Source organism: Heloderma suspectum, chromosome 5 (assembly GCF_057233095.1).
Source record: "Heloderma suspectum isolate Gila_16-S chromosome 5, 16-S_ref, whole genome shotgun sequence".
Taxonomy (NCBI): Eukaryota; Metazoa; Chordata; class Lepidosauria; order Squamata; family Helodermatidae; genus Heloderma; species Heloderma suspectum.
The window spans coordinates 130,654,569-130,680,990 of NC_139462.1; the positions used below are offsets into that span (position 1 = coordinate 130,654,569).

General features: G+C 44.3%; 1 protein-coding gene and 1 pseudogene across 3 annotated transcripts in view; one reads left to right on the forward strand and one right to left on the reverse strand.

Annotated features, from left to right (window-relative positions):
- Window positions 1-26,422, reverse strand: part of RPIA (ribose 5-phosphate isomerase A) — a 31,439-nt gene that overhangs the window by 1,945 nt on the left and 3,072 nt on the right. Inside the window, exons 3-8 of one of the 3 annotated variants that reach the window (XM_084857462.1) lie at window positions 26,333-26,388; window positions 19,695-19,754; window positions 14,080-14,144; window positions 11,074-11,142; window positions 8,792-8,933; window positions 2,295-2,394 (exon numbers count right to left, since the gene is read on the reverse strand). In XM_084857462.1, coding sequence (XP_084713588.1) covers window positions 2,295-2,394; window positions 8,792-8,933; window positions 11,074-11,142; window positions 14,080-14,144; window positions 19,695-19,754; window positions 26,333-26,388 — 492 coding nt within the window. Of the gene's footprint in view, window positions 1-2,294; window positions 2,395-7,162; window positions 8,615-8,791; window positions 8,934-11,073; window positions 11,143-14,079; window positions 14,145-19,694; window positions 19,755-26,332; window positions 26,389-26,422 lie in introns of those variants that run through there. The other 2 variants (XM_084857464.1, XM_084857463.1) reach the window with 2 other exon arrangements.
- Window positions 6,397-7,138, forward strand: LOC146344480 (uncharacterized; annotated as a pseudogene).

A 26,422-nucleotide genomic window follows, 5' to 3' on the forward strand; every position in this document is an offset into this window, starting at 1 on the left:
CTCACCTGTTCTACAACCAACAGTCAATAACTGAGGCCTACAGTTACATCCCTGGACTGCACAGCTAGACACATTTAAAATAACGTACCTTCATGGAACATCTTACAATTTGACTCCCCTCCATTTTATTTTATTGCTTAGAGACTAACTTTAAATCATTTATTCATGTGGATGCATTCCTCCCCACTTTTCCCTTCAATGTTAAATACACCCTAGTTCTTGTTTTATAAGTTTGTTTTATAACCCAGGTCCCATCAGTCCCTCCAGACCTTCCCTACCAGCAACACTGTGGAGCAATGGAAACCATGGGACCTGGGTTCATACATACAGAAATGGAGGAAGGAGAAAGATGCTGACCCCAAACTAGCATGCAGTGCCTCCAGCCTACCAGGACCCCTGTTCCCTAAAGCAGGAGGGAAAAACCAATAAGCAACTTCTAAAACAAGAACTAGGATGTATTTAACAGCGAAGGGAAAAGTGGGGAGAAAGCAAACAAAGACCCAAATGAATCAACAAGGGTAGGTGCCTGGACTGTTTAGGATAGAAGACGTCAATTATATTTGCCTTCAAGAAGTCAGTATTATTTTGAAGATGGTATTTTAAACCCCAAAACTGATTCTGAGGAGACTCTGAGGAGAGAAAAGGAGACAGAGATCCGGAAGAGAGGTTCTGAGGAAACTCTGAAAAGGGAAAGACAGAGACAGAAAAGGGAGGTCCTGGGGAGGCTGTGTAAAGACCAGGAAAGAGAGCAGCAACAGCAGCCGCTGCCTGCCCTTCTCCCAGTTACCAGACAGCAGCGGCTCTATAACCAATGGTCAATAACTGAGGCCTACAATTTCTTCCGAGTCCTGGACTGCACAGCTATGGACAGGTTTTAAGAAATAATCTTTATGGAACATATCACCACTTTATTGTTTAGAGACGAAATTGTTTATTCATTTGAGTGTTTGTTTGCTTCCTCCCCACTTTTCTCTGTCCGATACACCCTTAAGAGATGTATTATTTAGGCAATATACATATCGTATGGTATTCCATGCATGATAGTTTCAGTTGTGTAGACTCCATGTGTGTATCCCAGTGATCCGACAAATCTGGGACTACAGTCCACCATTCTGCCACTGACAGCCATCCAGCTCCAAGGTAGCGGTGACGCGTAAGATACCATACCATATGCACACAGTGTCTAAACAAGTGTTAAGAGCGTAACCCTTAGCTGCAATTTCTTGGCATTCTGGAGCTCGTGTGAACCTGGAAAGCCCTTAACACATATTAAACTGAGAAGTTTTTTGTGTATTGAATATGAGCATCAATTGGTTACCTTTTACCAGGTCTTTGTGCAACTCTCCTGGCCACTTTTAGAGTTGGTGTTAGAATCTCTGGTCTTTAGGAACTCAGATGTAGATTTGTACTTGTACATGCAGGGTCATGGGTGGGTGGGTGGGTGGGGGGGGGGTGCAGTAGGTAATTGCTTCCACCCCAAGTCACCATTTTGAATCCAGCTCTCCCCCCTCAGCCACTATTTTATACTTGTCTCTGGTTGGTAGGCCCGAGTTCTAGTAAAAAACCAAATAGATCCCACAAGCCTGAAGTCTGCCCACCTGTGATAATAGAGCAAGCAGGCACAGTTTTTTTATGCCACAGCAGTATCCAGGCCACTTAGATGCTAGATTATGTTCCAAGCTGCTGTTTAGGTTTGTAGTTGGTTTAGGCATAATAATTTCTTCTGTTAATACCCCAGGTCCCATTAGTTCCCAAAATACTCATTCACAAAATAAAATAAACAAATATTTTAGATAGTATGTAGTTCATATCATATGGAGCCAATGTCCATGCTCGCATCCTATTAAGAGTTCAAATGTAACTGCTACCAAGAAAAAAGGGGAAGCGTTTTGAACTTGTGCATTGCTCCACCAAGTCTTGCTTTGAAGAACACACTGAAATATTGCCACCTGCTGCATCCTCTAACATTTGCAAATACAGATTAACACTCTCCCCACACCACCCCAGTAAAAGGAATAATTTAAGAATTCACAAATATGTTAATTTTGTTCCTGTGTTATTCAGACATTAAGCATACTTTTATACTCATTTGCAAAGAAAATGACTAAACTCTTAAATTAATAACTTTGGAATTCCACCCTACACAATTTGAAAGCTATTAATACAACTGACAGAAGAGGCAAAAACATTGCAAATAAGTACATGTTTCTGTTAGCCTGTAACTGATAACTCAGAGACCACCATATGAACCCCTTGCAAAATTAAAATATAGGAAAATGGCATGTGAAAACTACCTGGTATCATCTTGATTGCCATGTTCACTTCATTCCAATTATGGACTTTATCAAATTTCCAGTCTAATAAAAAGTTCCCATTGTCTGTCACCACAGGTCCCTAACAAGGAAAAGGAGAAACAATCCTATTGGACACATCTCTTCCTTTAAAACCCCAGATCAAATTACACACACACACACACACCCTTGCAGATGAAAACTAAGTGACCCCAAAGTAAGCTATCATACAAACCATATATAGAATGATGGAATGCTTGATTGAAGAGGATGCCATCACATTTACATTTGATGATACATAAATACAGTGAACACATAGATAACATTACACACGCCGTGTCTGTATATCACGAAGTTGTGCCAAACTGATTCAATACAGCAACACTCAGAGCCATTTAATGAAAGATATTTAATAAAACATGTGGAAAGTTGGCAATAAGGTGCGGAAAGATCTGGAGTAACCTTTTCCACCCAATTGCTGTTTGTTTACGGAATACACATAATATTAAGTAAACTACCAAGGTCCCATTAACTGTCAGTGGTTAACACAATGTATATTGATTATCCCAATTCATTTCACATGATAAAATGTTCTCTTGGTATTACAGTTGCTTAAACAGCAGTGATGGGCTCAAGATATGCTATGTTATATCTGTGACGGAAACACTTAAGTTTTAATGATCCTCTACAGCTGGTGGTTCTGAATTTCCCACAAGCCCACAGGTAGAATAAAAATCAGGGTTTGTAACATTAAAATTTAAACATGTTAAGGTATACAGATATTAAACAGACTGAATCTTTAATTTTCTGGCTTTCATACAAGCCATGACCAATGATGACATTTTCTAAATAGAATAGTTACAGCTAAGAATCTGATGGATAGTATTGTAAAAGCAGACCAGAGGACGCACCTTCTAGCATTACAATATCTGTAGGTAAATGTTGTGTTTATTAGAAAAGCAGTAGCCAGCTCTAATCAGTCTATGATGCCTTCGTAATAAATACAAAAGAAGAGCAGTAAACCTAAGAGTGTGGATTTTTCCAGGATGAAATGGACAGCAAAGCCCTGGGGTCCAGTGCGGCATGGCAGGAGCTAGGACATTATGTCCCTTCAACAAAGACCCCAGCATAAGCAGCCTGCCTCCTGAAGCCAATTTATACTTGTGTCTTGGGCAGTCTGTGACCTCATCTATGCACTGCATAGGAACAATGGTGCTGGTGGGCCCTTTCTACTCAAAGGCCCTCTCCCTACTAGGAATGTTCCAGTGGGAAAGAGGCATGTTCTTGACTAGAGATGTAAAGTTTCTTGGAAATTTTGAGGCCATGGGGGAGGGGACGGGTTTTCAGGGGGGGGGTGGAAAAATTGGAAATTTGGGGAAAATTGAAAAATAAGCAATATTTCTTTTAGTGCTCTTTACAGACCTAAGGTCACTTTGTTGCTTTAAGATGGCCTTCCTCAACCTGGTGCCCTCCAGATATTTTGGATATCAGCTCCCATATGCCCTAGGCAGCATGTCCAGTCAGGAATGTTGGGCACCGTAGTCCAAAACATCCAGAGCGCAACAGGTTGAGGAGAGCTGCTTAAGGAACATAAAGCAGCCTTTCAGTTCCTAACGTTATTTTTAAGGAACATAAAGCAGCCTTTCAGTTCCTAACGTAATTTTACGTATGACTTAGTTTGCTCATAAAATTATCATTATATTTTAAAACCTTTAAAAGTAAACTCAGTTAGTAAATTTGTAATTATTGTCTGAATAGATTAGAACTACGTTAAATGATTGTTACAGCATCGCTGGGAATCTTACAGAGAGGAATAGTTCAATAGCTCCAATAGTTCTTAAGGCCGTTACTTTAGTTGCTTCTGCATGAGCTTTCCAGGAAAGATTTTCTGTAAAATGAATGCCAAGGTATTTAAATTCCTGGCACTAATCAATATGATGGCCATCACTGGACCATCGGAAGCGGGAATGTCTCTTTCCAAACACCATCACCTTTGTTTTAGCATAATTAATATTTAACTTTTCTTTAGTGCAATATTCACTGAGACAGCAGCCTACTTAAACCTATACAAGTGGGTGATAATAAAATGGTATCGTCAGCATATAGGAGAATAGAAACTTTTTTTGACCCAATTGCAGGAGGGAAAAATACTGGCCCAGATAATTTTAAAACTATATCATTTAAATATAAATTAAATTTTAATATAAATATAATATAAATTAAAAAGCAGTGGAGCCAGAAGACACCCTTGTTTAACCCCTCTGTTGGTGGGGATGAGATCAGTTAATGAACCAGAGATCCCCACCCTTATTCTGGCAGTTGTATTGGAATAGAGTTCCTTAGTTAAAAACAAGAGACTTTTATCAATATTAGTGTTGGCCAATTTATGCCACAACTGCTCTCAGTCAATTGAGTCAAAGGCCGCAGCTAAGTCAACAAAGGCAACGTGAAGATGCTTAGTAGGTCCTGCAATGCCTTGCTGGGCTAAAAAATAAAGAGTCAGGCAATGATCAATAGCACTTTGGCCTTTTCTGAAACTGGCCTGTTCCGATTAGATAATGCCATTATAAGACTCCCAATCCTCCAGCTTGTTTAATAACATTTTACAGTATCGCTTAGAGTCAATGTCCAAAAGACTTATTGGTCAATAATTATTGGGATCCTGCTATCACCCTTCAGCCTTACTCCCATCTCCTGACCCTAAACAACTTAAAATTGATGACTTATTTGCTCCAACTAATACTTGCTCATGCACCAGAGAGTATGCGATATCAGTGTCTAACAGTTTTGTCTAAATATAGAAGAGGCACCTTTGTATGAGCTTGACAATAATATGCCACCTCTCTTAGGAGGCCCTGCTGGTAAACCTGATGTTGTGGATTCTTCCCTCGATCTTGGAAATATTTTGGCTGACCAGTTTTGTTTGAACTTCAAAAACGGTTCACCTCAATGATATTAATGATAAGTTAGACAATCTTTTGTCTTTTAAGAAAAGTGGTAAACTTCATAATTTTCTATTTGATTCTACTCCAGGGAAGGGGCTACCCCAAGCGATGGTTAAGGGCAAGCAGAATCTCGTTGCCACTCAAATTAGCAGCAACTTGGAGGCAGGTGTTCTTCCTGGGGCCATGTACCCAGTGCAAGCCAGGGGTCAGCCCCCTAAGAGTTCCTTGGTTTACTCACAGGAGCACAAGGAAAGTCTTTTGAAACACCACAGTTCCTCAGAAAAGGTTTGCTCCCAGCTGGTGCTCAACCCGTCAGATTAGTTTGGCAGTTTTGGCAAATAGATATCATCCTCCTTGGAATGTAAAATAAAAAATAACATACTTTTTACACTCTTTTAAAATGCAACCTTTATTGATTTACTGAGTGTTCAGACCCTCTATAGCACCCTTAAAAAAAAAAAAAGATACTTGTTTACCTTTGCTATACCCACTACTCCTTCTTTGATTATGAAAATAGAGAAGTTGCTAAAGGAGAGGGGGGTAGCCTCCACCTGGGTATTTTGCAATACTGACCAACTCCCCCTTGTTGAATTTTCTCGGAAAGCAGGCTTCAGATTCAAATACAACTGTTATAACAAGACTGCCCAGGAAGTCAGAAGATCCCACCCACGACCTAAGTAGTTGGGATGAACCTGAAGTAGTACAGCTGCCCAAAAGTTCAGCTTTACCAATAGGGTGCTTTGAGGATTCCTCAGAAGAAAGGTTGATTCCTTTGCTGTTCTCCCTGTTACTGAGCAAACATCTATTGTAGATAGGCTGAGTATTTTAAGAAGCACTCTTTTGACTTTAAGAAGCTCTAGATTTATCTCTTCAGCTACAGTCGCGTCAAATCCTCATTCAAGTGATGGTCCAGCTCAGTTCCCAATAAATCAGTCCCAAACAGCTGATTCTCCTGTTACTCCTGGGGACACTGATAAATTTCAGTCCCAAGGAATATTAAGCAGTTTTCTCATGATTATACACTAGCACAAGAATGGACAGCCCAAAGCTTCTTGGAATCATTTGAGCACAGCACAGAATTACCATGTAAAAGCCCTAGTTCTTTGGCTCCGGTACAACCTTTCCTTTCTGGTAACAGGTCCATACGTAGTAATGAAGATATAGATACAATTACACCAACCTGACAATTACATATACTTCCTTGGAATATCATGGGCTGGGAAAACAAGTTTTATGGTGCAGGTTCTGCAATTTATCTACAAAAATGTAAGATTCTTTGTTTACAGGAAACATGGGCTCATGGAACTAATTTACCAACCCTTCAAGGATTTCGTTCACTTTCTTTCCCAACTGTAAAAACTAGTGTAAAAAGCCGTGGTAGTGGTGGTCTTACTATATTTATTTCAGTTGATTTGCAAGCTGATATACATTGAATAGCATTTCTCAGCAGTACATACAGGTCCTTTTTATTAAGGGAAAGGATATACATTCTTTTATCTGTATAACTGTCTATTTTCCACCTACCCTGTCTAGAGATTTAGGTCCTAATAGCATTTGGAACAGCTGATCTGAAACCCTGACCCGTCTGGAGTTCCAGTATCCCAATATAAGATTTCTGCTATGTGAGGATTTTAATGCAAGAATTGGGGTTGGCCCATTTAAACAAGTGGATGACACTAACTATGGAGGAAGCTTCCAACATTTACTTATAGAGTTTCCCAGGATAAAACTATAAATAAGTTAGGCTTGAAGTTCCTAGACATTTTATTTTTGCATAACCTACAATGCTTGCATGGAACCTGTTATGATAAGACTGTGGGTAACAATATATAAATCCTTTGTCTTAAATTCTAAAATAAAATGTTTCATAATCCAAAGCTGTTCAATCCCCCCTCCCCCCCAAAAAAACAGTTCTTAGGAAAATACCGTTTTTCCTGGAGTTTGAGTTTTTTCCAGGCCTTCACATCTCTATTTCTGGCTCTATCTACAGGTAACCCAGACCACTGGGGGATCCCAGCATTGGGAAGAAGCTCCCATACTGCTGTAGACAAATATCAATCAGCCTTTATTTATTTAGGATATTTAATATCCTTCTCTTACTTTCCAGGGAACTCCTAAAACAGTAAACATCAAAACGAAAAATATTTATTAAACAGATACAAGAAACAGTAGGGCACCAAGTAAGCCTTCTTGGTGAGAACGGGCACCACAAACAAAAAGGCTTTAACCCTGGGGGACACCACCCACCTCACCTCTGAATCTGAGAAGGTCCTCAGAGGATGATCTTAATAACCAGGAAAGTTCATGCTGAAGAAAGTTATCTTTAAGTAACCAGATCTGAGGCAGTTCAAAGCTTGAAAAGACTGAAACTAATTTTAATTACTGAATTACAATCCTATAGCCACGTAACATTGAGTAAGCTCCACTGAACTTAATGGGACTTACTTCTGAATAGACATGTATAGGATTGTGCTGTTAAAGTGTGATTCTATCCAGATTCATTCAAGTCTATGGTCTCCTGTCCCACCAGAGGTGTCATTTAGCAATGCAAGGACAATTGTGTTATCACTAGTTACAGCTGTTATCAACACTCAACAGTGACTTTGCTTACCTTAACCGTTACACAGAACTGTCACAGACTATGCTTTTCCCACGAAAGCGTATTTGTTAGACTTTAAGGTGCTAGAAGCCTCTTGGTTGGTCTTGCTTCTACAGTCTAATGCACACAGCTACCTCTCTGGAAGTTTAAAACTATGGCCAAGCCAGAAATTCACTATAGCAAACTTTCAGTTATCAGGGGGAGAGAGAGAAGTGCCCCCAAACTGCCACCACAGGTTCACCTGTGTTCCGTCACTTATTTCACAGCAGCAGTGCTCCTGCACATGTCCTTCTGAGGGAAAATAATGGCAGAAGTGAAGATGAAAAGCGCACCATGAATGACAGTGAAGAAGGGAGAGACAAACTCTGGTGCTTGAGGAAGCAGAATTTATTGTGCAATGAATTCTGTTTTCTCGAGCACCAGAGCTTGCCTCTCCGTTCCTCACCAGAAAATAATGACAACCAAGAGGAGCACTGCCTGCAGCCGGTTCCATCAGCTTTTGCCTCCCACTCACCAAGGTGGCAACATTCCACCCCCTGCAAACGGGGGCAGGGGGAGAGAGAAATGTAATCTCAGACTCAGTTAAAAGCAGCACCTTTATGGGAGCCAGTGGCATGTTTTCTGAGTCATTGCCAAGTGCTGGCACATGTAAAGTTTCAAGAATGGCCAGCAGTTTTAGTATTCTAGATGACTTCCAACAACTCCTGGCAACCAGCTGCCTTGTTGCGTCAGGCAAGGACAGTCAGCAGCAAGCACAATGTTTCTTTCTTTGGCACTTCCTGAAATGGAACCAATGTTGGAATCTCAGAAATGCTGGTTTAATAGATTAACAACAAAGGCTTGCAAAAACAGGAACTGTTCCCACACCAGTATCTTCCAGCTTATCAACACTCCTCTGCACAGGGCACTGAAGTACCATTTTCAGCACTGCAGATTTGCTCCCTCACCATACTTACAGCTTTACTGACAGCCATCCTCAGCTCTGCAATGCCCCCAAACTGCTTGGCCAAAGCCCTGGTGATGGGCACATGGGCCATTGGGATGACTTCAATAGGAATCCCTTTCTTCCACTGCTCTCCAAGGCATTTAGACTTTTTCCTACAGGAACATAGTTTAAAACATATACATCAAAATTATGGCAAATGCAACCTTACCTTAATCCTGGCAACCAAAACCTAAATAGCATGTGTGGAGCAGCAGAGAGAAGCCTGGTGGCAGATGCAGCATTTCATGTCTGTCTATCTGCCCATTCAGTCTCCTAACTAAGCGGCAGGAGGGGGGGGCTTATAAGCTGCCCAAACATCCAAGTCCTTTAGAGCATCTAAGCCATTCGGTGCAAGGCATAGAGCTGCCTCCCCCAACCTGGTCCCTCCAGATGTTATGGACTTCCACTCCCATCAGCCCCAGCCAGCATAGCCAATGGTCAGGAATCCCAGGAGTTGAAGTCCAAGTCATTTGGAGGGTGCCAGGCTGGGGAAGGCTGGCAGAGTGTGTAGGAGGCTCAGAGGAGTGAACAAGTCAGCAAAGACAGCAACAAGGCTTGGGCAGGTTTTCACGAGCGAAAGCAGCTGGACGAGTCACCGTGTTGGGGAACGCTTCGCCAGTTTCTTTTAATCTGCTAATCAGAGCTAGCAAGGATTCCAGACCGCCACCCCAGAAGGGGAGCTTTACACCATATTGAGCATGATTTCCCCACACACACAAAACTTTTTTTGGTGATGGAGAAGAGACCCACTTCCATACCTAACTCAAACTAACAGTTTACGATATTAGCAAAACTGAGCAAACACTTTCCATTCTGGTGCTTCAAACTGCTAGCCCAAGCTGGAAGGGATTGGGCAGTCAAGAAAGGAGGGAAGGAAAAAAAAAATCCTCCAGGTCAGGCACAGCACTTCCTTTCTTCGAGCCTGGAGAGGGCTGCTAGCTCAGACTAGCGATTTAAAAACTTCAGAATACTGAGATTTCTCCTCTCTTGTTTGAACAGAGACCTTGACTCATTTTAAAATGTATTTACGTATATCAGTATGAACTTTCAAACAAGAGGTTGTGGATTCTCGTTATATGGTGGCAGAGTAACCACACACTCAGCAATGTCCCACACAAAGGATCCACTCGTTCGGCAGTGCACACAGAGTCGCTATTTTGAGGCCCCTTTTCAGGATTTCACTTGGTGGGATAGTGTATCATTCTGGACCATAAGCAGGGAAAAAGTAGATGACAGCATGCATTCTCTCCTCTCCCGCATTTCCGCTGGGGCTCAGGTCCCGAGTCAGCTCCCTAACCACCACCTTCCAAATCCATTCTTGAAGTTATGGGTGGAAGGGCTGCCCATCAATAGCAGGGGAAGGCAGGCACCTTCATCCTCTCCTTACAGGCCATGTTTGTGCTATCCTACCTTGCGCCTTTGGCTGAGGCCAGTATGGTGCTGCCCTAAGGTGTATTTTAGGGTCACTGCACCACTGGTGGCCTCTAGAACATGCAGTAGTTGCAACAAGGGAGGCACCCCCCACAATGAAAGATCATTCCTGCCACTGGCACCAGGGCTGGGGAAGATTCCTTCCCTACAGCCTGCCGCTCTGCCTTGCTCCTCCTCCAAAAAAACACCTAAGCACCTTGCAGAGCTTGGCTGTTGTGTGGAAGAAGAACATTGTGATGGGCATGATCAACAGCATCTTGCCAAAAACTCTCCCCATCAGGAGAAACTGTAATAGAATCAGAGCTGGAGGGAGCTTTGTTCTCTCTCTCTCTCTCCTACTTATAAATCGCTTGATATCATAAGGTATCGTATCTCTCTTCTAACCCCCTGCTTGATGCAGGTAATTTAGAGCTAGACCATCCCCAACAGGTGGCTGTCCGACCTCTGCTTGAAAACCTCTGCAAAGTCTAGATGGCTTGGAGCAGTCTGGACTGGAACTGGCAGGGCGCCTTCCATTTGAGGGGCCAAAGCAAAACTAATCGGAATGGCCCTGCCAGCCACAGTGCGCGCAAAGAGTAACCCCACACAAGGACACCCTCCTTCTCCTAAGGAGAAACAGTCAACAGCAGCAAGTAGGTGAAGAAAAGAGGCTTGAGCAACTAGCAATTCTCACACATGTAACAAAGAAAATTAGACAAATAATTACAAGTTACATATAGGATCATCTGATTCAAGAAAGAACCGACTACTTATGGCTGAATGGAGTCCTTTTTTCTCTCCACCTTTTGGATAAAACAAGGAACAACTGCCAGCAAACTTTACCTATAATCAGCTATGACTATGAAGCTTTTGGCAAACCCAGCAACTATCTTCTCCTGAGTCAGGCAGCCCCTGGAGGGAAAAAAGAGCAGAACCTAAGCCCAATTGCACAGACTGATCAGCAGGCTGGATGCCCAACAGCTCCAATGTTGTAACAGCATGCATGTTACAAATGCATATTTAATCCATCTGAATTAATCCAATTGTAGTCAAGGACAGGGTTCGGACAATCACAGCGGGGGAAGAAGCCATGATGGCTGCTCCCACCGCCCCTGCGCGCGCTGTGGATGCGACAGCCGTTTGCATTATTCCCTGAGCTGCAGTGCGGTTGGCATTTCATCTGAACCTGGCACACGGTGCGGCAGGCAAGAGGGCTCGTTCCTACCCAACAACCCATGATGTGCCTAGAGTTGTAGGGTGGGTACGATGCCCCCCCCACACTGTGCGCCAGGTTCGAATGCCACACCAACCTGCGCTGTAGCGCAGGGAATAATGCAAAAGGCAGGGGGAGCCTGCCACAATGATTTCTTCCCCCACTGTGATTGTCTGAATGCGGCCAAAGAGCCACAAATAAAGGAGAGCATTTGCCATCAACTTCATAAAATCTGTGCACCCAGGAGGGCTTAGTACAGGCACATACAAAATAAGGTGGTGTCAACAGGGGGGACATAATTGACAGCCTCACAGGAAAGAGCAAGGGTATCTTTACTTCTCCAAAGAAATTTGGCTGCAGTCCTGCACCGACAGGGCACTTAGCTCCCACTGAAGTCAAGGGCATCCCAGTGGGCTGTACACAGGATTGCAGCCAGTACCTCCCAGACAGCCTCCCACAACTTCCTGCCCTCCAGATGTTTGGACTACAACTCCCAGAAATCCTACCCATTAGTTATGGTAGTTGGGGCTGATGGGAGCTGAAGTTCAAACATCTGGAGGGCACCAGGCTGGAGAAGACTGCTGTAGGAGCTGCAGTGAGATACTTTTCACATATTCATAGAAATTCCTAAAATCCTGTTCCTAACTAAAGACATTTAGTAAAGAAATCACTTGTAGAAGCCCGTCTCTTTCAGTTTAAAGCAAAAAGCAGCAATATTCTGTAGTAGTTTCCATTTGCCAATGGGTGAAAAAAAATAGAGATTTCAGAATTTTAAAAGCATGGCAATTTTTGTAAATATCAAAATGAAAAGTGTGGGGGGGATTTCACAGGTTTCTTTTTTGTTAAGGCCAGCTGGTCTTTTCCAACTAGCTCCACTGTTTCATAGGTCTGTGGGAAAGGGACCGCTTCCCCCACAAGAAGACCCAACACACATTAAAAGCAGCCTTAACTCACACCTAACTTTGGGTTGGGCCTCTGCTTGAGGCTCTGGAAAGCTGCCACAAGTCGTGAGTACATTGGGCTAAATGGGCCAGTGGCCCAAGTCAGTATAAGGCACCTTTGTGTATTCATATGTAAGCTCCAGGGGGGGCCACAGCTCAGGTGGGGAGCACATGCCTTACACGTCCCAGGTTCTATCCTTGAGGATCAGATTCTTTCATCTGCCTTTGAGCCAATTAGAGAGTAATCCTATGCCCACCAGACAGCATCGGGGGGGGGGGGGAATAGGACCATTCGGTTTTCTGGTTCCAAGATCAGAACCAGGGCTCCGACCTCGTAGCCAGGAAACCGCACTCCAGCCAGTGCGGAGAGAATCGTGCCGGCTACCTCTCCATGCTCAGAAAACGGAGAGTGGAGATGGGGGAAAGGGGGGTGTTTCTGGGGGCATAAATCCTATGGGCGCCCCAGCCTCCTTCCCTCTCCCTCCCTAAAGCCTCTGCTAGATGGGTAAAAACACCTGTCTAGCTTAAATGCAGAGCAGGAGGCACAAGGTACCTCCCTCTCTGCACAGGATGCTCATAAGCCTCCAAGTTCAGAGACTTACGAGTACCCAGGGCAGAGACTTACGAGTACCCAGGCAGTACTGCCTTTAAGGTGCAGTCCTTTTAAGATAGATGTCAGCCTCCGAACTCAGAGGCTGATGCCTATCCAATGGGCAGAGCACAGAGGGGATCCTCTCCTCCGCACTCTGCTCGCCCTGCATTCTTGGCTAGACGTGCGATTTCAGGAGGGGGGCAGGAAAGGGCCTGGAGATCCCATAGGAAGTAACATGAAGGGGCTTCTGTGGTCTCCCCTCCCTGCCCCTGGGAACACCCCCTTTTCACCCTCTCTGTGCTCCGTTTTACAAGCACAGAGAGGCAGCTGCCATGGTTTTCCCCATACAGGCTACAAGGCGGCAGGGAGCGTCGTTTCCTGGCTCTGAGCACTGTCTACAACCTCGGAGCCAGTAAACCGAAAAATACTATGGCCCTCTAGACAGTGCCTAGTAGCCATAGGATTGTTATCTTTTAATACATCTGCATATTCCCCCAAACTTCAATAGAGGTACCTTTGAGATAAAGACTAGAGGTACCTTACAATTTAAATAAGCACATCTTGCACACATTAGAAGGAAAAGTCTATCTTCCAGCTTCCCTTTTCATTCACTACGAATGAACACAACAGAGCCAAAGTAAGTTCAAAAAACAAAACAAATGTTTGCCTTCAACTTGCAGCACCAATTAAAATTGGTCCTCACCAATGTAGGCTGGATCCAGGATCTGCCTTCCTTGGATGGAAGGGCTCCGCTTGTGGAAGGTAACTGCCCAGTTGGGGGGGGGGGGGAATCCCCACTCCTCCCCCAACCACAGCTAACCGCATTCAGCAGGATCCCCCAACCCTCTTCGGAGCATTTTCAGGGAACAGGATGGGCTGCCTTAGGGATGAGGGGATAGGCAAGTCCCCTTGTGCCAGCCCAGTTGCACGCGCCTAAATCTGGATCCAACCCTTTAAATGTCTAATTTATAAGCTTACAGATTGCATCTTGCAGCCCTCAAAGTGTTTGCACTACTGGATATCAAGGACTGAATTTTATCTAGTCTTTCCACTTTGCCCTCAGTACTTGACATGTAAGTACAGAACTAGATGTTATTTCTTACCCTCCTCCTTTGATAAGATTGAGGTCCAGGTCAACTTCGTCAGCCCCATCAATGGCAACATTCAACTACAAAAGAAGAAAAGGAGGTTTATAGTATTTATATCCCACACTCCTGGCGTGCTATGGTCCATGGGTCACGAAGAGTCGGACATGACTGAACGACTGAACAACAATCCCACTCTTTGAGCACAAAATTCTTTTAGGAAGGTAGTCACAAACCTATCAAAAACAATTTAGTAATGAAAGCCAAAAAATACAGTGAAAACAGCTGAAGTATTATGGTGGACAACAATACCAGAACACTGGTTAAAACAACTCAGCTGCATTAAACCAGTATCATGTGAAAAAATGAGCAGAGATGGTGACTGGGTTCACACAACATGATAACTCACACTTAGTGGTTGTGTATGGGTTGAGTGCAGATTGTCATTGAACTGTGGGGGTTATTGTGTTGTCTGACCCCAGCAACATTTTCACCTTGTCTGACCCCAGCACAAAGAGCTTCAGCTATGGGGAGGTATAGAAATGTAATAAATACTAATAATACATAATATTTTTCCACAGGGTGGCTTATTTTTCTCAAACAAGCTACCGTGAGAACCCATGATTTGTTGTTGGGTTGTGAACAGTGGGGCTGTTCAAACAACACACTAACCACACTCGGTGGTTGTGTGTGTTGCTGTTGAACTGTGGGTTAATGTGTTGTCTGAACCCAGAACACTTTTCAAGGATAGCTTGTTAACCATGCACTGTGGCTTGTTAACCACCCTGAACAACCCAACAACAAACCATAGGTTCTCGAGGTGGCTTGTCTGAGGAAAAATAAGGCACCCTTGCATGGTTAACAAGCCACCCTGCAGAAAATATCCTGAGTTCAGAAAACGTACTAACTCACGGTTCAACAAACAACCCACCACTGAACAACAACCCACAGTTCAACCACTAAGTGTGGCTTAGTGTGCTGTGCAAACCCAGTCAGTGAGTTGTTTGTGGTTAACAAGCATGATTTGTTAGCATGGCTGAGTTCAGACAACACTATAACCCATGATTCAACAACAACCGACAGTTCAATGACAACCCACGCTCAGCCACTGAGTGTGGGTTATCGTGTTGTGTTAGTACTTTAAATCCATCTTCCCCAGACAGGCGCCCTCCAGATGTGTTGGACTACAACTCCCATCACCCCCAGCCAGCACAACCATGTTGCTTGGGAACAATGGGAGCTGTACTCCCAATGGGTTGGGGAAGGCCTGACTACACGGATCACGTCACCACTGTTGGAACAGTTTCATCATTTTCCCAGGCACTTGAGCCCAATTCTAGGGATGTATGAAACTCACCCTTTCGTGGAATTTTTCCCAGTGGAGGGGGAGACGCTCCGTCCCTCCTCCCAGAATCCTCGACGGGGGGGAGGTGATCCAGTCCTCCCCCCCGGAATCCTGCCCTGCCAGCTCCACTCCGTGGCAAGGCTGCAGAGCAGCTGGCCAGGCCCGTCTGCAGCCGGAGTCGGGCTGCTGCGGCCGCCATTTGCGTCCAGCCAGGTTGCCGTGATAGGCTACGTAAGTATTTACGTAGCCTATCACGGCAAGCCAATCCAAAAAAAAAAAACAGCGTACGCAAATGGCAGTGGCTACGGCAGCCGCCATTTACGTTCCCTACTTTTAGATGTTTTAGTCTACGTAAATATTTACGCATTTTGAAGCCCTCGCTCGCTCATTTTTTTCTTTTTCTTTCTTTCCCAGAGAGAAACAGCAACTTGAAATTGTCTTGAAAGTATTTCTCTTCGTCTCTCTCTCTTTGTATCAATAATAAATTTCATTTTAGAGCCTCTCTCTCTCCCTCTGCAGCGTGTGTGTGTGTGTGTGTGTGTGTGTGAGACAGAGGGGGGGGCGGGAGGGAGAGAGAGAGGAGTGTGCGGGCGGCAGGTGTGTGTGTTTGCTGCTGGGCACTCCTGGCTCTGGCACAGCGGTTGCGCAGCCAGCCATGGCTGGGCAAAGGTCCTCACAGGGGAGAGCGCGACGCGGAGAGTTGGCCCGCGTGAGAGTGCCCAGAGAGAGCCGCTGCGCGCCTGCCTAGCCGAGCCCAGGACTAGGGAAAGGGGCCGAGGCGGCAGCCAGCCTGCGCGCCCGCCTTGGTGTGGGAGAGGCTGCAGTGCCCCTAAACTCTGCCGTGTGGGCAAGAGAAGAAATCTGGAACTGTAAGTGTGCCTCTAACTTTGGGAGGGGGTGGGTGGGTCACCCTATGGGGCGGGGAGGGAGGAAAAAGGGGGAGGGAGATGGGCTCCACCAGGAGTTTCCTGAGGGGAGGCGGGCTTCCAACTTTCAACAAGTGGCTAGAAAGAACTTTTCGTAGCTGCTTTATCGACTGGGATGCATGTGGAGATGTGTGACGAACAGGAGGGAGCAGGGTGTCTTGCTACATAAATATTTTGCTACGTAAAATACTTGCAGGGAGGGCAGAGACGAGTTCGGTGGGGGGGGTTGAGCGAGCGGGCGTACGCAAATGGCTGCGGCTACGGCGGCAGCCATTTGCGTTTCCTATTTTTCACTGTTTTAGTCTACGTAAATATTTACGTAGCAAATATTTACATAGCAAGACACCCTGCTCCCTCCTGTTCGTCACACATCTCCACGTGCATCCCAGTCGATAATGCAGCCATGCCACTTGTCGAAAGTTGGAAGCCCTCTCCCTCTCTCTCTCTCTCTCTCTCTCTCTCTCTCAGAGAGACGAAGAGAAAGACTTTCAAGACAATTCAAGTTATTGTTTCTCTCTGGGAAAGAAAGAAAAAGAAAAAACAGCGAGCAAGGGCTTCCCTCCCTCCCTCCCTCCTCCCACTCCCCTCCCCTGTCCAATCCCAGAACATAATGAAACGCTTTTGTGTGGCACTGAAGAATACCAAACAAGTATTCTAATAAACAGCCACGTTTCCCCCCTCGTTCTGTCTCGGTGGTGAATAGAACTGATCAGTTGGTTTGAGAGCAGCTGGGACGCTGCTTGGAAGAGGGAGGTGGAGCTCTGTCCTTCTCTCTCTGTCTCTCTCCCCCCGCCCGCCCCTGGAAGAAATGCACTTTCTCCTCAGACCTGATCGGTCCCCTTTCTCTCTCCGGCTGTCCCACTTTCTGTGCTTGCGCCTCTGTCCTCCTAGGCTCCTGCCATCGGGTTCAGAAAGCCATCTACCTGTGTTGCAGGTAGACAGACCTCCTTGGTTATTCTTATTTTATGCTGTTTAGGATCGCAGCTTAGGTTCCCTTCAGACATCCCCTCCTCCCCACACCCAGCATTGTCCTGGCCTGGGAGGAGCGGATCACCTCGCATTCCTTAGCGCAACCTTGTGCGTAAAAGGCGACTGCACGGCTAGAGGAAAGGAGGTGTTCTGCTCACTTTTCCTGCCTCCGCCGTTTTCTCCTGCTCATACTGGTCTACAAGAGGCTTCGTTCGCCTTTCTTCCCTTTCTTTCATTAATTCCTTTTATTATTAAGGAGGGAGGCTGTCTTCCGGTGCCCTCCTACCTTTTCACTCTTTTCTGGAAGCCTCACTAATGCCTTTGGCGCTGTTTGTAATAACGTCATTGTGTGTGTGTGTCTATACACACAGAGAGATTCATATACACATACAAAATCTGGGGACTCCCTCTCCAAGACAGGTTCATAAAATGGACACCTATAGAACTGCAGGTAAAGATAAGAGCACCCGCTTTTGCTTTTCTGCTCTGTGTCACGTAATAGCTTACGTAAATATTTACATAGGTTATTACGGCGAAAAAAACACAAATAGCACCCACTATGCTATTTGGGTTCCCCTTTTTTTTGCCGTTATACCTTATGTAAATATTTACATAAGCTAAAACTGCGAAAAAAAAGGGAACAGAAATGGCAGCCACCGTAGCCGCCACCATTTGCGTACACAGTTTTGTTTTGTTTTTTGCTTGCTGTGATAGGCTACGTAAATACTTACGTAGCCTATCACGGCCTCTGCAGGGACACAAAAGGCGTCCCTGCATTAGCCGTGATAGGCTACGTAAGTATTTACATAGCCTATCACGGCTATGAAGAAGAAGCGAATGGCGGCAGCAAGTTGGCCGCCATTCACATATCAGTGCGGACGGCAGCAATTAAGTGCTCCGTTTCGCGCACCTTTCGGGGGTTGGGAGGGCGGGGGCTTCGTTCCGCCATGGATTTCGGGGGGCTGAATGCACTGGCATTCGGTCTCACCGAGATCTGTGGTGGAATTCTCTGACATGCCTACACAATTCAAGGTGCTGGTGCTAAGCTTAAAAGCCCTGGACTTGGGACCTTAAAGTATCTTAAGGGCCACCTGCTCCTGTCAAGCCAGCCCATGTTTAAGATTATTCTGGTGATGCCTTTCTCAGGGTTCTCCCGCCCACTATGTCAGGTGTGCGGTGACTAGGGTACAGGCCTTTTCAGTTCAGTGTAAATTTCTGTGCTGCTTTTCCAGAGTGGACTGTGCCCAAAGTGGCCCACAATCATCAGGATATAGCCTTACATCTGAAACAAGTCACAAAATAAATCAGCAAGTCAATGAATAGATCAAAGCATAAATTACAACTAAATGACACAACCTGCTAACCAGCTGATACTTAACTTACACCCAAGCGCAGGTCAAACGCTTTCAGTGGTGGCACACACCCTGCACAACGCCCTCCTAGGGCTGCATATGTGGCTTCTACGCTTAGAACCGTTCATTACCAGGAGATGTCTTTATTCATGGAGACATTTGAATCTCAAGATATTGTACTTTATTGCTGCTGCTTTGAACTGTTATTTCAGGCAACAGGATTTTTACCCAGACTTGTTAATCTGCTGCTTTAGTTCGTGTAGTTTTTATTTAACCATTTACCGATACGTTTACTTTTGTTTTCCTCTTGCTAGCTGCCACAAACAATTTTGGGAGGGGCACGATACAAATATATTACATAACATGAGTCAAGGGCACCGAAACCAAGCAATGTACATACACATGCGAAACAGCCGAGAGCAGCTACTAAAGAAACCCTAGGAATCTCTACAGCAACATTTCATAAGCCTCCAATTCTGGAGGAGTTTGAAGAGGCAAGCTCTGTTTATACCTGGAAGAGAGTTTATTTTTAGACTGTGTAAGAGCAAGAATTACTCCACCCTTAGAGGAGCCCACATGCTGTCTTTCTGCTTCCTGACTGGAACTAGGCCAGCTCAGGTCAGTGACTCATGCAGATACACAACGGGCACCCTCTGCTAAAGGCAGGGACTTTGGGCTAACAGGAGTCTCATTAATTTCTCATGGCAAACTAGTTGTTCTCTCACAGCACAGCACAGCACACCATACTATTGGGAATTACTGTCCTATGGGTTGGCGGATTGGGGGTGGGAGTTCACACACAATTTGTGTGTGAACTCCTAGGAGCATCAGATACAGAGCAGCTACTACAATCATATCTTTGGATGCAGGTTACTCATCCATCATGCTAATCCATCATGTATAGCCCATTGCTAGATCAGGTATGTATGCACTGGTCTTTAACTGCTACCTGCATAACAGAGGCAGACCTATCCCAACTCAAAAAGCAGAGAGAGAGAGAGAGAGAGAGAGAGAGAGAGAGAGTACACCCAACAATCTTACCTCAGGGTGTCTATCAAGGTCACTTAAGATTAAGCCATTCTGCAGAATCAACTGACGTGCCTACAGGGAAAATGAAAAGCAAGACTATTGCTCAAGGTTAAGGGGGAGAAGAACACATTAATTTCAATATTTTATTTAGGAGCTGGACCCAGTAATATAAATCTAAATTTAAGAAACTACACTGTATTGGAGTGAATGTTCTGAAAAATGGCCGTGTTCTGAAAAATATTTATCTGGTTAACAGAATATCAATTAGTTGATATTATCTTTCAACAGCAGCACATTTTTCTGATCCAAGGAAAGAAGGAAATCGGCGAGAGGACAGCATGAAAAATTCCTCTTCCCCCACGATGTGAGAAGTGTTGAAGTTTTGGCATCCTCAAGGTCGTACTTTCCTTATCAAGCCAGGCAGATATAGCACCACAAAATTCAGAGAAGGCTGCAATCCTAAACATGGTTACTTAGGAGCAGGTGTATAACCCGCTATGCAAATAATCACATTCCATGAGGATTAGAAAACAATGGAATTGCTTTAGATGCTCTGCCAGTCTCTTACACTGACCATGTTCTGAAAAATATTTATCTGGTTAACAGAATATCGATTAGTTCCAGGGCCCCCACATGCAACTACTTTGCTCCTCCCTTTGGACAAACCAAACACAAGCCAGGAAGTCTTCTGAACCTATGGTCAACAGCTTTCAAAGAAGTCAGGATATGGAGCTAAATTTAAATGCTCCCTTCATATCTCAACTTATTTGGAAGCCTTTAACCATGGTTTCTCAATTCGGAAGTAAAGACGTGCCGGCTTGTTTTTGTCGTGTGCGAGAAGGGAGGAATGAAGCGGCTGACATCTAAAGGCTTGTTCGTATCTCCGCTTCTCATCTGAACGAGATCAGTAATTCGGAATATAACCTATGACTGTGACTTTGCAAGCCAATTGCACAATTTGAATGATATGAGCAACTGATTTGGAAACTTTGGGATTCTCAATAGCACACACCTTAGTGACAGATGCACTGTGTTTACCAAGACAACATAGGCACCACCTAACTCAAGAACTTTTCATTGCCCACTGTGGGCTCCCAGCTGTTGTGGCTGATAACCTGAGAATGGGATTCTGGTCCCAGGAACCACACCTGCAGAATCAAGGCCTAGTTAAAAAAGGAGATATTTCAGGCCGCCTTGCAAATAATGAATTGATGCAGCAGACACATCAAAGCATTATTTTTTTTTCTCACCCCTGACCCCTTCCAGCCCCAAATCCTTTCTGCATGCCAGACAATTTGGGGGGGGGGGGTGTCTCTCAAATTGCTCTGGGGTTTGAAGCTGGCAGACAGAAGCAGCAGCGAACACCAGCTCCAAAGCTCAGCTGTGCAATATGAGAAACCCCTCCTAATGCTCCCCCAACTATGCTCTGAACAGGGGCCTTCACCCTAAGGCCCATTTCCCAAATTTGTGGAAGCTCCCACATAAAAATAAAGTACAATAATATTTAAAGTGATCCAAAACAGAGCATACAGGCAGAGTTCTGCTGAAACGGTATCTCTAATTATTGTTATCAATAGAAAACAATAAATACAAGTTAGTAAAACATACACAGCTGAATTTTTAAAATGTTATAAGCTTGATAAATTCATTCATTTTTAAACAAATGATAGAAGGAAGGCAATAAAACAGCTTGGTGGGCTTTCCAGAGAAGGCTACTTCAGAAAAGAGGTTATCACCACCAGAAAGGTTCTTCTCAATGCCTTAGCATGAACAGAAGGGCAGAGGAGCAAAGTCTCACCAAGGGACCTAAGGGAGGAAAAGGATAATACAGGGACTTCATACAGGAGGTTTGAAAATGTTGATCAACAGCATTTGAGGACTCCCCTTTTCTTGGTATATTAAGTCAATGAATCTAACAGGGCACCCAGCTGGGCCTTTCAATTCTACAAGCATTATGCAAGGGCTTTATTTCCATACTAGCAAATGGACCCGGTTTTGTGAGGGTTGGAATAGCTCTTAGTACGATACAGCAAACCTTCAAAGTTACATAGCTGTCAGAGTTGGACATATTGTGCCCACCCCTTCTGAGTAAAGCCACGCCTGTTGGCATCCCTAGGCATGGGCCCTGCCATGGCGCACCCCTATAGCCCCCTGAGGGAGGGGTCTATTTCCCTGAGGGAGTGCTGCCCCACAGCAAGGGGGAGGCATATAACTCTGTCCTTCAGCCTACTAATCTTCCATGGCTTCAAACTGTAGATGGCAAAGCTATGACCTGGTTAGGGAAGTCCGCCCCTAGTGGCTGAAAATGATACTGTAGGCTTCAACCACATAGCCACATTTAAATTTTAAGTGTGTCCATATGGCTGAAGCTTGCAGTAACAGTTCTGCAGTCCATACAGTTTGAATTAAAATTAATGTATTTAAAAAACAAAATAACCCCAGGGTTGTTGTTGTTCAGTCATTCAGTCATGTCCGACTCTTTGTGACCCCATGGACCATAGCATAGCACGCCAGGCCTTCCTGTCCTGCGCTCTCTCCCAGAGCGTGCTCAAGTTCATGTTCATTGCATCCGTGATGCTATCTAGCCATCTCATCCTCTGCCGTCCCCATCTCCTTTTGCCTTCAGTCTTTCCCAGCATCAGGGTCTTTTCCAGAGAGTTTTCTCTTCGCATTAGGTGGCCAAAATATTTCAGCTTCAGCTTCATTATCTGTCCTTCCAATGAGCACTCAGGGTTGATTTCCTTTAGGATGGACTGATTGGACCTCCTTGCAGTCCAGGGGACTCGTAAGAGTCTTCTCCAGCACCACAGTTCGAAAGCATCAATTCTTCGGCGCTCAGCCTTCCTTATAGTCCAGCTCTCACAGCCATACATTACTACTGGGAAAACCATAGCTTTGATTAGACGGACCTTTGTCGGCAAGGTGATGTCTCTGCTTCTTACTATGCTGTCAACGTTTGCCATAGCTTTCCTCCCAAGGAGCAAGCGTCATTTAATTTCATGGCTACAGTCACTGTCTGCGATGATCTTGAAGCCCAAGAAAGTAAAATGTCACTGCTTCCATTTCTTCCCCTTCTATATGCCAGGAAGTGATGGGGCCAGATGCCATCGTCTTAGTTGTTTTAATGCTGAGTTTCAAACGAGCTTTTGCACTCTCCTCTTTCACCCTCAACAAGAGGCTCTTTAGATCCTCTTCGCTTTCTGCCATTAGGGTGGTGTCATCTGCATATCGGAGGTTGTTGATAATTCTCCCAGCAATCTTAACCCCAGGGTACAAACCCCTAAAGTCCCCTTGGTACACATGCCAAGTTTCAGGTGGCTGGGTTTCACAGTCTTGGCATTATGGTGCAGACGGACACACAGACACACATCCTCGTTTATTACAGATGCCAAATAGATTTAGAGAGATGTGTTGCTTTGAACCAGTATCAGAATATCCCTTACATTTTGCCATTTCTACCCAACCGCACTGTGGCATTCCTGCCCAGGGTTCCACCTTTCTCCCAGCCTCTACCTCTGAAACTGAGAACCAGACACCCTAAGAACGCCTGCTTTCTGTCTTAATTCTGCTTCTTTTAACTGCATCTCTGCCCTCAGTTTCTGCCTTTCAAATTCTAAGTACTGAAGTAATATTTCTATATGTGCATGTCTTAGCGAAGTTACCTCAGCCTCTCCAGCAACTCTGCCTCTGAGGTGATCTATTAACATCCATTTTAATTCATCTACTGACTTCCCTTCATAAGGGATATTCAAACTCTTAAATTTATCTAAGAGTCCTTCTTTTCTCATGCTCAAAAACTCAATTTTCTCCTCAGTTTTCTCTTTCCCCAAACAATGTTAATACATGGGTTTTCTTGAGATAGGTGTAAGGATCACTGTTTTGTTTCCTTAGCGCACTCCTTCTTCCTTAGTGCACTCTTTCTTCCTTGTCACCTCTCGTGACTAAAAATGTCTGTCACTTTATTATTCTGTGGTTTATGAGGAAATAAGACCTCTTTATTTCTGATCCCTTTATTTCGTATCCTGCCAACGCTTGTGACCACTTCTGACATAAAACATGTTTTTCGTGTCCCACCCTGCCACCACTTGTGGCATTCCTGCCTGAGGTTCCACCTTTCCCCAGCCTTGACCCCCAGTTCATTTCGGAGGTTTAAATAGGAAAGGTGGTAAAAGGAGTCCTTTCAATAAAATTGTCCATCAGTTGAACTCACCATTTCACCTGTAAAAAAGAACCACCACCACCCCACCATCAATCAATGCCCACCCCTTTCCCCCAGTCAGGAAAAGAAAAGTATTGCTCCGAATTTTACTGAAAGGACTCCTTCACCACCTTTCCTATTTAAACCTCTGAAACGAACTGGGGTGTGTGTCAAATTCTTTCCTCCGGTTTGAAATTGGGAGCTGTAACATATGCTTGTTATATTAATGTATGTGTTTCCATTACTAAATGTGACCCAGGTAAGATAGGGTTAATAGTATGCCAGAGAGTGAACGGAAAGGTGAGAGGGGCCTGATTGTGTGTGGGGATTCTGAGGTTATTCTGTCTAAACTGACAGAAGTCAGATAGGGTTTAAGGAATGAAGATGCAACAGCTAAGTAGTGGGTTTTGTGTGGGGGATTTTAGGAGGGTTGAGGAGGTACAAGCTAGGAACAATCTAGGAGGTACAAGCTAGGAACAAGCACTGATTAGTAATAACAACTTACAACTTTTCATGTTTTAAATAAATCTTCATTTGTTTTGAAAAATTCAAATTCCCATGCATTGTTTGATTTTATACTACCTTTATTATATCTGTTTCCTGGTTACTTCTCCTGTAGTGGTTTGAGAGAACCAATTGGGCATACTGAGTTTCTCTGGAACCTAGAGAGAGTAAAAGGGCTGAAGCTTGTGGGCAGCAGGTGTTTCGGGGGGGAGTTGTTTCTCCGTTTCAGAGGAGGAGGTTGGGAAGAGGTGGAACGTCAGGCAAGAATGCCACACAAATTGACTCCAGTTATGCAATGCCTTTGACGTTTCATGTATACGAATGCTTTCCATTCATCACAACCAACAGTTATGCCACAGCTTTCTAGAGGGTTATGCCACAGTTCAAATGACAAAATAATCAACTGATATTATTGACTGATTATTTACAATTACAGTCAATACCCAATAAAACTAAGAATGCATCTGTATAATACCTATACCTAGGTGATGATCCTTGCGCACATATTTATAACACCGTTAATGTAGGAGAAGTCATTCCTTCCTCTGAACTATAACCACATCTACATTTCAAAATTGACTTTTGTCTTGTATAGGTGTCATGTATTTTTTCTTGGTTTAATTCAAATTTAAGATGATATTTGTAACTGTTTGAGTTTCTGTGGGGTCCTGGGATAAAAGCTTAGAATATCTGCATGAACAGAATTCAAGATTTTCTGTTTGTATAACATCGTTGGATATAAACAAACAATGACAATCCTGGACTTTTGCATATATGTGCAGAACAAAAATTTGTTACCATTCTAGAAAATTAATACTTTTAAGCATTGGACCAATATCTGACCGGCGAAATTGTCGAATCTACATTTTAACAGGAAACATTCTCAGACTTTAGAACTGACCTTATATTATCAAGATGCAGCATTCTGTATGACCATATGTTTATATCTCCTTTTGAAGGATAACAAAACAAGTGTATTTATGTGAGGTCTTTCAAGTAAATATGAGCACCATCCTATGGGTTGTGCCCTGGGTACCTGTAAGCCCCTGAACCCGGAGGCTTACAAGTATCCTATGCCAAGAGAGGTGCTTCACACCTCCTGCACTGCATTTCAGCTAGACAGGCAATTTTGCCTGTCTAGTGGAGGCTTCAGGGAGAGGGTGGGAAGAAGGCTGGGTGGCAATAGGAATAACCCAGCCGCCCCCGCCTCTTCTCCAGGAATTCCTCCTTTCCCCCGTCTCTGTGCTCCATTTACTGAGTAAGGAGAGGCAGCCAGCACAGTTCTCTCCCTGCCAGCTATGAGGGTGAGGGGAGCGCAGTTTCCTGGCTTCGAGCGTGGAGCTAGGAAACAGAAAAATCCTATGTTCCCCAGACACTGTCTAAGGGACACCAGGAAAATCCTATGTTCCCCAGATACTGTCTAAGGGACACCAGGATTGCTCCCTAAACAATTTTTATTTAAGAACATAACACAGCCTGATCCAGCATGGCTCTTCCTGTGTCCATCACTACATCTGGTGGTAGTGAATTCCATAGTTTAACTGTGCATTTTGTGAAGTACTTCCTTTTATTTATACCCCCACCTTCCAATCCTAAAAGGAGCCCACAAGGTGATTATTTAAGCATCCTATTCACACATCAGAATGAAAAATGCATTAGACTGTTAGTGGATAGTCTAATAATCTGGACAGTATTAGGTTGTGACTTTGGATGGGTTCTACACACAATTTAAAGATGGTCAAGAGTACTGCTGGGGTACTGTTAATACCTGTTTAATAAGGTATAGAGTTTACCAAGAAACTAAGATCTGGAGTGAATTGAATGCTGAGTCAGGTCAGGAACATATCCTGCAAATAAGCTATCTTAATTTAATTGCTGACAAATTGGCAACTACCCTGTAATCATCAAGAGATTGTTAAGAAGTGGGGATGCAAGGGGAAGACTTTACCTGAAAAGACGTAGGCACACAAATTACGTTGAGATTCTCTTGCTTCACTCTCTCAGCTATGGGAGGAAATTACTGGGTTTAATATATACT